This window comes from Lynx canadensis, chromosome F1 (assembly GCF_007474595.2).
Source record: "Lynx canadensis isolate LIC74 chromosome F1, mLynCan4.pri.v2, whole genome shotgun sequence".
Classification (NCBI taxonomy): domain Eukaryota; kingdom Metazoa; phylum Chordata; class Mammalia; order Carnivora; family Felidae; genus Lynx; species Lynx canadensis.
The window spans coordinates 9312751-9326037 of NC_044319.2; the positions used below are offsets into that span (position 1 = coordinate 9312751).

A 13287-nucleotide genomic window follows, 5' to 3' on the forward strand; every position below is an offset into this window, starting at 1 on the left:
ATTCCAGTGTGCTCAGATTGAGAGAACAGGTGCCTGAACTCACATCTGAAGAAAAATTTACAGGGTGCTTTCCAAACCTGCTCCACGCCTCTGACTAAGCAGTCTTAGTGATCTCGCGTTACAACCACAGAATAATGCAGGCAGCCTGGGATGGACCAGAAAGCCTATTCAGATCATCATTCATACAGAGCAAATGGACTTAAAACCTCTCATTTCCTTCAGCAGTGGGTAACATACAGAGATACAGAACTGCCATCTAGTGACTAAGTAGAAAAAAGCAAAGTGCTTTACTTGAAAATAAAATTGTAAGGTTTTTTTGTTGTTGTTGTTGCTCTTTCGTGGTTTTTGTTTGTTTTTTGTTTTGTTGTTGTTTTTGTTGTTTTCAGAGTTGTGAAATGCTGGGGTGCCTGGGGGGCTCAGTCAGTTGAGCATCTGACTCTGGATATAGACTCAGGTCATGATGTCATGGTTTGAGAGATTGAGGCCAGCATCATGTTCTGTGATGACAGTGCAGGGCCTGCTTGGGATTCTCTCTCTCCCTCTCTCTGCCTCTCCTCTGCTCACGCTCTTTCTCTCAAAATAAATAAACATTCTAAAAAAATTAAAAAATAAGAGTAGTGAAATACTAAAGTTAGCAAAAAAAAAAAAAAAAAAGTGGCACAATTTAACACACCAAAGTTATACCAAAACTTAAAAATGTATGGGGAAACTAAGGAGACTCTATATGTGCCTTTGAAACATATCTTGATATTTGACTCTTATAAATGATATATTGTAAATATAATAGAATAACTTAAAGTAAACTTATCTAACAATGTCATGATTTTGGCACAAATGGTATTAAATAGCCATAGGGCAATTGCTCATGTAAAAGTATAATTTTTATCACAGTGCAGCAAATATGAGGTATAAAATCAAACAGACCTATATATTCAAATCCTGGCTCTTAAACCTTTATCAATTTGTGACTCTAAGTAAGTTAACTCCTATAAACATCTTTTTTCTCTATCAGTTAAATGAATTAAAATAGTTACTTTAAAGGACTATTTTAAGAATTGCATAAGATCATGCAGTAAAAGTGTATATGCATAGTAGATTGGTAATTAATTCTAGTTTTTTTATCATTTTGATGACCATTTACTTTAAGCACTTATGAAATACACACATATTATCTAAGAAAAGAACCAGTCCATAAGTAAACTTATGACAAAGAAAGTAAACAATCATTTTTGAGGAATTAACCTCAGTTTCTCCCAAATACTGCTTCCTCTCAATTAATTTATTGTATTTTCTGGCTTATAGAGAGTTCACTGGCAATAAGGAAAGCAGATATGAAATTTAAGTTAATCTATTTCACCCCTGAATTTCCAAAGCTGTAACATCAGGCATTTGTAAAACACCCAGTGCATTGGGTTTCCTGCTTCTTACAATATATTTTACCATGGTTCACAGCTCAAGAAAAATAGAAAAATCACTATAATTTTACATACGTGAATTGATACTTGAATCTTAACACACACAGCAATGTTGCATGTTTATCATTTTTATAGTATAAATTATGTTTTGTTGAGGCTTTCTTTGGCATTATCATATGTAATAAAAATTCAATAGTATATGCCCTGGAAATAATAATTTAGAAAAATCTAACATATTATCAGATTATAACTTAGTCATGCCTCAAAAAAATAAAAAATAAAAAATAAAAGAAGCTGTAGAAAATGAGAGGATATTTTCAGGGCACTATTTTTCTTAATTATTTTTGAATTTATTTCTCTGCCTCTTTTTATCTTTCTTCATCTCAATCACTGTTGGCTAATCATTACACAATTTATTAAATAACCATCAGCTCAGAACACCATCACTCTCCAAAAGCCCTGGCCTTGTGTAGGTCTCTGCTCTGACAAAAAGCTGAAAAAACATGTTTTGTGACACTATCCTGAAGAGTATCATTAGTCTTGGAGCACCTGGGTGGCTCAGTCAGTTAAGCATCTGACTTCAGCTCAGGTCTTGATCTCATGGTCTGTGAGTTTGAGCCCCGTGTCAGGCCCTGTGCTGACTGCTCAGAGCCTGGAGCCTGCTTCAGATTCTGTGTCTCCCTCTCTCTCTGCCTCTCCCCAGCTCATACTCTGTCTCTCTCTTTCAAACATAAATAACATTACAAACTTAAAAAGAAAAAAAAGAGTATCTTTAGTCTTACAACAATGGCCAATGTAGCTACATTTTTTAATTATTACTATTTGTTTAGTTGAAGTATAGTTGACATATTAGTTTCAGATAGGTAAGATAGGTGAAGGGGATTAAGAGGTAAAAATAAAATAAATAATAATAAGTAAGTCACAGGAATGAAAAGTACACTGTAGGTCTCAATAATATTGTAGTAACTTCATAGCTGTATTTTTTAAAGCATGAGTAAATTGTAGTTCTTGAACACTGTTATATTCTCATTGCTCCTCCAGAGGGAGCACAACCTTCATGTATGATTCAGGACGCTGCTTTTCAAAAGGGATGTCAATTTTAACTTGGAAAAGCTCTCAAAAATCATCAAATTCTTTAATTTGATAGAGAAAAACACCATGTCCCAGAAATCCTAGTATGCTGTTACACACTAACCAGAAACAGAACTGGGCCTTGAACCTGGATGAGAATCTTCTCACCCTCCACTAGGCTGTGCTGGAGGATAGAGTCTTCTTACTGATAACATCTAGAACTCAGTTATTTTCAAAAGACTAGTTGGAAGACAGTATAAATACATTTTTAAAAACTGGTTTTGTATCCAAAAGAGCAATTGCTATCTACAATTACTATTCTATATGTTTCCTTTCTTGCAGTCTTTTTTTCTTTAATAGTGTTTTGATTTCAAAAAACAAAAAACAAAAACAAAATTTGGCTTCTTTAGTAAAAGAAAAACGGTTTCTGTAGGAATTAAACGGGCACTAACTAATGTTTCATCCACCAAAGTAACTTAAAAATATGATTTGACTTTAGAAAACCTCTGGCAAGTTCTTCAAACTCACATCCATGTAACTATTAGTTCAGCCAGGCACATCTCCATGTGACATCTGGAATGGAAACTGTCCTGCTGGACCCAGCTTCTGTCAGACCCAACTCTTTGGCTAGATACAGAATGATGCAGCTTCTAAAAAGCTTGTACTCCGTTCCACTTCAAGGTTGATTTTTTTTTCAAAGCCTAAATGGAAGACAACATCCCCTTCCATATGATTATATTTCCCTGAAGACTTAGAGAAATAAGGATGGCCTCAGCTAGCTGGCAGATGAAAAAGAAAATCAGAACCTGTCACAATTTTAAGACAAGTAAGAGAGAAAGTAAGAAAGAAAGGGAGTAGGATTCAACATCCTAATAAGATCTTCTTACTTCATATAAATAAATGGAACAAAATAGAGAAGCCAGAAGTGGACCCACAAATGTATGTTCAACTAATCTTTGACAAAGCAGGAAAGAGTATCCAATGGAAAAAAAACAGTCTCTTCAATAAATGGTGCTGGAATAACTGGACAGCAACATGCAGAAGAATGAAACTGGACAGTTTCTTATACCATACACAAAAATAAACTCAAAATGGATGAAAGACCTACATGTGAGACAGGAAACCATCAAAATCCTACAGGAGAAAACAGGCAAAACCTCTTTGACCTTGCTGCAGTAACTTCTTACTAGACGTGACTCTGGAGGTATGGGAAACAAAAGCAAATATGAACTACTGGGACCTCATCAAGATAAAAAGCTTCTTCTGCACAGTGAAGGAAACAATCAACAAAATGAAAAGGCAACCAATAGAATGGGAGAAGATATTTGCAAATAACATATTGAATAAAGGGTTAGTATCAAATATGTATAAAGAACTTATCAAATTCAACACCCCAAAAAACAAATATTCCAGTGAAGAAATGGGCAAAAGACATGAATAGACACTTTTCCAAAGAAGACATCCAGATGGCTAACAGACACATGAAAACATACTCAACAATAAAGGTCTTCCCAAACGAAAACTGAAGGAATTCATCACCACTAAACCAGCCCTACAAGAGATCCTAAGGGGGATCCTGTGAGACAAGGTACCAGAGACATCGTTACAAGCATGAAACCTACAGACATCACAATGACTCTAAACCCATATCTTTCTATAATAACACTGAATGTAAATGGACTAAATGTGCCAACCAAAAGTCATAGGGTGTCAGAATGGATAAAAAAACAAGGCCCATCTATTTGCTGTCTACAAGAGACTCATTTTAGACCTGAGGACACTTTCAGATTGAAAGTGAGGAGATGGAAAACTATCTATCATGCTACTGGAAGTCAAAAGAGAGCTGGAGTAGCCATACTTATATCAGACAAACTAGACTTTAAATTAAAGGCTGTAACAAGAGATAAAGAAGGGCATTATATAATAATTACAGGCTCTATCCATCAAGAAGAACTAACAATTATAAATGTCTATGCACCGAATACGGGAACCCCAAATATATAAAACAATTACTCACAAACATAAGCAACCTTATCGATGAGAATGTGGTAATTGCAGGGGACTTTAATACCCCACTTACAACAATGGATAGATCATTGAGACACATGGTCAATAAAGAAACAAGGGCCCTGAATGATACATTGGATCAGATGGACTTGACAGATATATTTAGAACTCTGCATCCCAAAGCAACAGAATATACTTTCTTCTCAAGTGCACATGGAACATCCTCCAAGATAGATCACATACTGGGTCACAAAACAGCCCTTCATAAATATACAAGAATTGAGATCATACCATGCATACTTTTGGACCACAATGCCATGAAGCTTGAAATCAACCACAGGAAAAAGCCTGGAAAACCTCCAAAAGCATGGAGGTTAAAGAACACCCTACTAAAGAATGAATAGGTCAACCAGTCAATTAGAGAAGATATTAAAAAATATATGGGGGGGGGGGGGCTGTGTGGTTCAGTTGGTTGGGTGACCAACTTCGGCTCAGGTCATGATCTCATGGTCCGTGAGTTTGAGCCCCGCGTCGGGCTCTGTGCTGACAGCTCAGAGCCTGGAGCCTGTTTCAGATTCTGTGTCTTCCTCTCTCTCTGACCTTACCCCATTCATGCTCTGTCTCTCTGTCTCTAAAATGAATAAACGTTAAAACAAATGTAAAGAAAATATATGGAAACAAATGAAAATGAAAATACAACAATCCAAATGCTTTGGGATGCAGCAAAGGCAGTCCTGAGAGGAAAATACATTGCAATCCAGGCCTATCTCAAGAAACAAGAAAAATCCCAAATACAAAATCTAACAGCACACCTAAAGGAAATAGAAGCAGAACAGCAAACACAGCCTAAACCCAGCAGAGGAAGAGAAATAATAAAGATCAGAGCAGAAATAAACAATATAGAATCTAAACAAACTGTAGAGCAGATCAATGAAACCAAGAGTTGGTTTTTTGAAAAAATAAACAAAATTGATAAGCCTCTAGCCAGGCTTCTCAAAAAGAAAAGGGAGATGACCCAAATAGATAAAATCACGAATGAAAATGGAATTATTACAACCAATCCTTCAGAGATACAAGCAATTATCAGGGAATACTATGAAAAATTATATGCCAACAAACTGGACAACCTGGAAGAAATGGACAAATTCCTAAACACCCACACACTTCTAAAACTCAAACAGGAAGAAATAGAAAATTTGAACAGACCCATAACTAGTGATGAAATTGAATCACTTATCAAAAATCTCCCAACAAATAAGAGTCCAGGACCAGATGGCTTCCCTGGGGAATTCTACCAAACATATAAAGCAAAGGTAATACTTTTCCTTCTCAAGCTGTTCCAAAAAATAGAACAGGAAGGAAAACTTCCAGACTCATTCTATGAAGCCAGCATTACTTTGATTCCTAAACCAGAGACCCAGCAAAAAAAGAGAACTACAGGCCAATATCCCTGATGAATATGGATGCAAAAATTCTCAATAAGATATTAGCAAATCGAATTCAACAGCTTATAAAAAGAATTATTCACCATGATCAAGTGGGATTGATTCCTGGGATGCAGGGCGGATTCACCATTTGCAAATCAATCAACGTGATACATCACATTAATAAAAGAAAAGAACCATATGATCCTGTTAATCAATGCAGAAAAAGCACTTCACAAAATTCAGCATCCTTTCTTAATAAAAACCCTTGAGAAAGTCGGGATAGAAGGAACATAACTTAACATCATAAAAGCCACTTATGAAAAACCCACAGCTAATATCATCCTCAATGGGGAAAAACTGAGAGCTTTCCCCCTGAGATCAGGAACACGACAGGGATGTCCACTCTCACCGCTGTTGTTTAACATAGTGCTGGAAGTGCTAGCCATCAGCAATCAGACAACAAAAGGAAATAAAAGGCATCAAAATTGGCAAAGATGAAGTCAAGCTTTCACTTTTTGCAGATGACATGATATTATACATGGAAAATCCGGTAGACTCCACCAGAAGTCTGCTAGAACTGATAGATGAAGTCAGCAAAGTCGCAGGATACAAAATCAATGTACAGAAATCAGTTGCATTCTTATATACTAATAATGAAGCAACAGAAAGACAAATAAAGAAACTGATCCCATTCACAATTGCACCAAGAAGCATAAAATACCTAGGAATAAATCTAACCAAAGATGTAAAACATCTGTATGCTGAAAACTATAGAAAGCTTATGAAGGAAATTGAAGAAGATACAAAGAAATGGAAAAACATCCCATGCTCATGGACTGGAAAAATAAATATTGTTAAAATGTCAATACTACCCAAAGCTATTTACACATTCAATGCAATCCCAATCAAAATTGCACCAGCATTCTACTCGAAGCTAGAACAAACAATCCTAAAATTTGTATGGAACCACAAAAGGCCCTGGATAGCCAAAGTAATTTTGAAGAAGAAGACCAAAGCAGGAGGCATCACAATCCCAGACTTTAGCCTCTACTACAAAGCTGTAATCATCAAGACAGCACGGTATTGGCACAAAAGCAGACACATAGACCAATGGAATAGAATAGAAACCTCAGAAATAGACCCACAAACGTATGGCCAACTCATCTTTGACAAAGCAGGAAAGAATATCCAATGGAAAAAAGACAGTCTCTTTAACAAATGGTGCTGGGAGAAATGGACAGCAACACGCAGAAGATTGAAACTAGACCACTTTCTTACACCATTCACAAAAATAAACTCAAAATGTGTAAAGGACCTGAATGTGAGACAGGAAACCATCAAAACCCTAAAGGAGAAAGCAGGAAAAGACCTCTCTGACCTCAGCCGCAGCAATTTCTTACTTGACACATCCCCAAAGACGAGGGAATTAAAAGCAAAAATGAACTATTGGGACCTCATGAAGGTAAAAAGCTTCTGCACAGCAAAGGAAACAATCAACAAAACTAAAAGGCAACCAACGGAATGGGAAAAGATATTTGCAAATGACATATCAGACAAAGGGCTAGTATCCAAAATCTATAAAGAGCTCACCAAACTCCACACCCAAAAAACAAATAATCCAGTGAAGAAATGGGCAGAAAACATGAATAGACACTTCTCTAAAGAAGACATCCAGATGGCCAACAGGCACATGAAAAGATGCTCAACATCACTCCTCATCAGGGAAATACCAATCAAAACCACACTCAGATATCACCTCACGCCAGTCAGAGTGGCCGAAATGAACAAATCAGGAGACTATAGATGCTGGAGAGGATGTGGAGAAACGGGAACCCTCTTGCACTGTTGGTGGGAATGCAAACTGGTGCAGCCACTCTGGAAAACATGAAGTTTCCTCAAAAAATTAAAAATAGAACTACCCTATGACCCAGCAATTGCACTATTAGGTATTTATCCAAAGGACACAAAAATGCTGATTCAAAGGGACACACGCATGCCAATGTTTATGGCAGCTCTTTCAGCAATAGCCAAATTATGGAGAAAGCCCAAATGTCCATTGACTGATGAATGGATAAAGAATATGTGGCGCGCGCGCACACACACACACACACACACACACACACACACACAATGGACTATTACTCAGTGATCCAAAAAGAATGAAATCTTGCATTTGCAACAGCGTGGATGGAAATAGAGGGTATTATGCTAAGTGAAGTAAGTCAGAGAAAGACAAATACCATATCATTCCACTCATGTGTAATTTAAGAAACAAAACAGATAAATAGGGGAAGGGAAAGAAAAATAAGATAAAACAGAGAGTGAGACAAGCCACAGGAGACTCTTAAATATAGATAACAAACTGAGGGTAGTTGGAGAGGAGGTGGGGAGGGGAATAGGCTAAAGGGGTGATGGGTAGTAAGGAGGGCACTTGTTGGGTATGAGCAGTGGGTGTTTTATGTAAGTGATGAAGCACTGGCTTCTACTCCTGAAACCAATACTACATTATATGTTAACTAACTAAAATTTAAATGAGTAAATTGTAAAAAAAAAAAAAGATCTTCTTACCTGCTGAACAGCATCTGAACATTTTTTTGGAGTTTCCAAAACAGCAGACTGAGATTCTGGTTTGAAAAAGAAAAAGAGTCAGTATCTTAAAGAAGAAATTTCCCAATTCCTCAATCAGAAAACAAAACTAACTAAAGCATATCTTTAACCAGAAGTACCAAAAACATCCAGTTTATCTTCCAATTATACTTCTGTATTATAAAGACATGACTACTTTTCAGCATATATAACACAGATAATGACTAATACTCACGTCATTATTTTTTAAATTAGAATAGCCTCATGCCCTTCTTCAACACACCAATCATAATTATTTTTCTCAACTGCTAGCGTCTATTTTGTGCTAGGAAATACCTGTTGAAACATTCACTTATATTATTTACTTAGCTCAAGTCTGTACAATGATAGAACTCATCAATCTTGAAGGATGGGATTCAGTTGTCTTATCTATTGACAACTTTCCTTCTAATTTCTTTTTTTTTTTCTTATTTTAGAGAGAGAGAGAGCACACGAGAGAGGGATGGGGGGGGGGAGGGGCAGGGAGAATCCTAAGCAGGCTCCACATTCAGCACGAAGCCCAACATGGAGTTCAATCCCACAACCCTGGGATCATTACCTGACCTGAGCTGAAATTAAGAGTTGGATGCTCAAGCCCACTGGGCCACAAAGGTGCCCCCTACCTTCTAATTTCAATAAGAGATAATGAGTACTACCATCGAGTAATAAAGGATTCTGAAAGGATTTTGTTCCTTTATTTGTCATTTAAGAGTCTATGAGACTGTAAATTCATGCTGGAAAACCTAAGGGAAAACAAATTCCAGGATTACTTTTCAAGCTAAGGGACAATTTCTTCTAAGTGAACCTTGCATGAACATTGTAAAACAAAAAATAAAAACAAAAGGACCTTCAGAAATCCCCAGTGCTCCATGGAGTAGAGTCTGAAAACAACTCATTGTGTTCATCATCGACAATTTACAGTTGAAAAATCAGAGACACAGAATATAAGCAATTGGTGGAAGCTGGAAGACTAGAGTTTCTCTCCGGTCATATGTCTCCCCAACCACAGCTAGCATGCAGATCAGACTCCTGACAAGAAATAGCAGTCACTCTTGAGGATAATTTAGACATTCCTAATTTAGCAGCACTCTAGTTGATACATGTGACAATGCTCTAGAAAAATAAAAAAGGGCTTATTATTAAATTTTATAACATATTGTTAAACTACATTGAAAGTTTCCATTTCACTGAAATTAAAGCACAGGATCTGTACAGGCTCTTGGCCTTCTTTCACTTGTCCACAGTCCCTGACCTCTCTGACCACTTCTGCCTTTCCCTACCTGCTCCTGTGGCCACAACAGTCTTCTTGCTGCTCTTTAACATGCTGCCATACTCCCTCCACAGGGTCTCTGCTCTAGTGGGATATCTGTATGTCTCCCTTGCCTTGCTCTTTCCCTAGGGCTTCCTAGCCTTCCTAGCAATCTAGTGATGATCAACTTAGTGGTGATCTGACCCACTGTAGCACTTTTCATTCTGTCTCTTACTTTCTTTAACATGGAACATCACATAATATACTACATAATTCACTTGTTTGCCTCCTAATTATTATCTCTCTTACTCCACTAGAATATAAGCTCTGTGAAGGCAGGGATTTTTGTCATTTTTCCCTCTATTGTCCCTGGCATCTAGAATACTGCCTGGCACACGGTAGGGGCTGAAAGTATTTGCCCAGTAATTATAGGAGTGAATGGAAGAAGTGATCAAAAGAATGATCAAACCATGAAAGGAGGTATCCTGGGAAAGGAAAAAGGGGAGTAAGAATCTTAAAAGGGGCAACATAGATATCACTTTGCCTTTAGCTACTTCCTGCACCTCAGCTAGGGGTGTATCTTTCAAAACAAAAATCATTGAGAAGAGCATGAAGTAGTCACCGACAGATGTCACTGCGGCAATAGAACATTAACAAGTGGCCTTAAAATGCAAGCATTTTCCCAGACAAGTATTGTATTTTTTTTTCAAGTAATAAAAAATGGATTCTTCTTTCTTATCCTGACAAATCTCTACTCTGAACTTAACACCAGAGTTAGCCAATTCTGAATAAGGGTCCTAAAAACAAAGCCAATCAGCAGTTAATATAAAGCAAATACGAATGCTGGAACACTTTTGTTTTTAGTTACCTACAAATCCCCAAACTCAACAAACTCTAGATAAAATCCTGGGGCTTTGTTTTGATGGAAAATGCTTTTCTTTCTCTTCTTCCTATTTTGATAGTGCAGGGAGAACCCAATGGAACACCAACAGTTCATTGCATTAGAAACACATACAGTGTTTCCTGCCTTTTCCCCTATAGCTCTAGACCTGGCGACCTGCCCAAAAAAGCAAATTTCTGGGTTCTGGTGGTAAAGAATGCATACCAGAACAATGAACTAGAAAGACAACTCAGTCATTTTCCTGAATCCTCCTCCTCCCAAACTTTCATTTTCCTTCTGTCGAGATGTGTGTCGTGTGTAAGCAATGAACCATGGGGATCCTGCCCCAAGTCAAGAGCACACTGCACACACTGTATGTTAGCCAATTTGACAATAAATTATATATTTTTTAAAAAGTAAAGTTATGCTTGTCAGTCAATAAATAAATAAATAAATAAATAACACCTGAACTGAATTCATTCTCCCACCCCCTCCCTTCCACTATACTTCTTATTTCTTTGAATCAGTGTGTTACAACATCTAAGGGAAAGTTATGGCAAAAAACACTCTCCTCAGAATCATAAAATGAGGCATAGGAATTCTAGAATGTCAAGATTTTAAGATGAAAAAGATGTGTATAGAATAACTGCATTGCAAAACAAAGGTAAAATCAAAGAGAACTAAGAGAAAAGAAAAATAAAAGTTAAGGAGAAGACAAATAAAAAAGAGAAAAAACAAAGCAGGCATAGTTAGGAGAGAATAAAGAGAAGCATGAGAGATGACACTAAGTGTCGAGTAAAACAAAATGGCATGTTTGCTGCAAATGATAATTAAGCTGGTTTCTGAGTAGCTACTCAAGGCTAAAGTCATTGGGCAGGTAGATTTAAGAAATCCACTTAGTTCTAACATTCTTAGATTGATCACCTCTGTTACAAAATCCCATGACACTTGTTACCAATATTCCCCTCTTCCAGCATCCGGGGCTTTCGGGAATTGCCTTCCACTCAGATCTGGAGCTGACAGTCCCCATTACATATTCATCAACCAAGACGGTTCTTTTTAAAGAGTAACCCAGTAACAGCTCTCTCAAAGGTACATTTAAAACTGCCAACTCTTTCACTCACCCTTCTTAAGAATTCAGTAACTAGACTGTTTAAAAACTACTACTGTGAAGCAAAGTAGGAGAAAGAACATTCCTGACAAAACTTTAAGTGTTCTAAATAATCAACAATCTAAAATTCTGGGCTCCCCATAATTCCTAATATGTTTCAGAAACAATCTCTTTATCATCACAAAATAAGCATAAGACTTGTATAACAAAACATACTTGGATGAGTTTGACATTTGTAGAGAGAAAGAAAATGAGTAGGATATGCCTTTCTGCCATGAATGGAAAATAAATTAAATCACCTCTTTAAAACATAAAGTATGACTTCTAAAAAGGAATTAAACAGTCTCTAAAGAGTTTTATAGCATAATTATAATGCATAAAATGCATTAAATAAAATACATAAAATACATAAAATGCACTTATGTAAAATTATTAAAATATTGTTTCTTTAATACATCAATTTGATTCAAGTCTAGTCAATTTAATTGAGAAAGAACTTATTAAACTTAAATAATATAATTTATGACTAGCTGCCTGATATATGGCAGATGCTTTTAATTCTGGTATACTATGTCCTTCCACAAATGGAGATGGAGTTAAACATGTAATTTTCCTAAAAGAAACAACCTTATGTCCCGCTTATTTGAGTATCTCATGGTATGGATATGTCCCCTCAATGCCCACAAAGAACACTGACACACAATATTTAGCTTGCATATATAAAAGAGAAATGCAGGCCAAAATTACAAAAAATAAATTTGAAAATGAAGAATTATCTATAGGAGACATGGTCAATCTTTTCTGGTACATTTTATCCCTTGATCAAGTGGGAAGCTGAGAAATAGAACACTATCAAATCTTCCTGGGTCATTTATAGAATTTCTGCATTACTCCCAACTGAATGTGTATTAAAGCATTCAGACTACTCCTGGAAATGAGTTGATGATACTGTTTGCATTATAGCACACAGAATCTCTCTTATTAGGAACCATCAGAAATACCGCTTCTTTATATAAAAGTCCAGAAAAGACACTGTCGCTTTTAACCTCATGCACACAGGGGCGCCTGGGTGGCGCAGTCGGTTAGGCGTCCGGCTTCAGCCAGGTCACGATCTCGCGGTCCGTGAGTTCGAGCCCCGCGTCAGGCTCTGGGCTGATGGCTCAGAGCCTGGAGCCTGTTTCCGATTCTGTGTCTCCCTCTCTCTCTGCCCCTCCCCCGTTCATGCTCTGTCTCTCTCTGTCCCAAAAATAAATAAACGTTGAAAAAAAAATTTTAAAAAAACAACAAAACAAAACAATATTTATAACCTCATGCACACAGAGGATCATTAGGGAATTGTCCCCATTTCCCTTTCTACTTTAAACCTAAAGAAAAATTTCCAACTATCTTTGAAAACTACAAGTCCTTCTGAAGTATATTTGTATACTAGCTGACTTCAGCTTCATCTTATTGTTCCATCCTAAATTTCTTTCAGTTTGATTTCTTTTCTTTTGTCTTCCTTT

The 13287-nt window shown here is 36.8% G+C and overlaps 1 protein-coding gene across 1 annotated transcript in view; it reads right to left on the minus strand.

The window, feature by feature from the left end:
- Positions 1–13287, minus strand: part of FMN2 (formin 2) — a 391745-nt gene that overhangs the window by 266983 nt on the left and 111475 nt on the right. The window contains exon 4 of the mRNA XM_030303011.1: positions 8489–8544. Coding sequence (XP_030158871.1) covers positions 8489–8544 — 56 coding nt within the window. The remainder of the gene's footprint in view (positions 1–8488; positions 8545–13287) is intronic.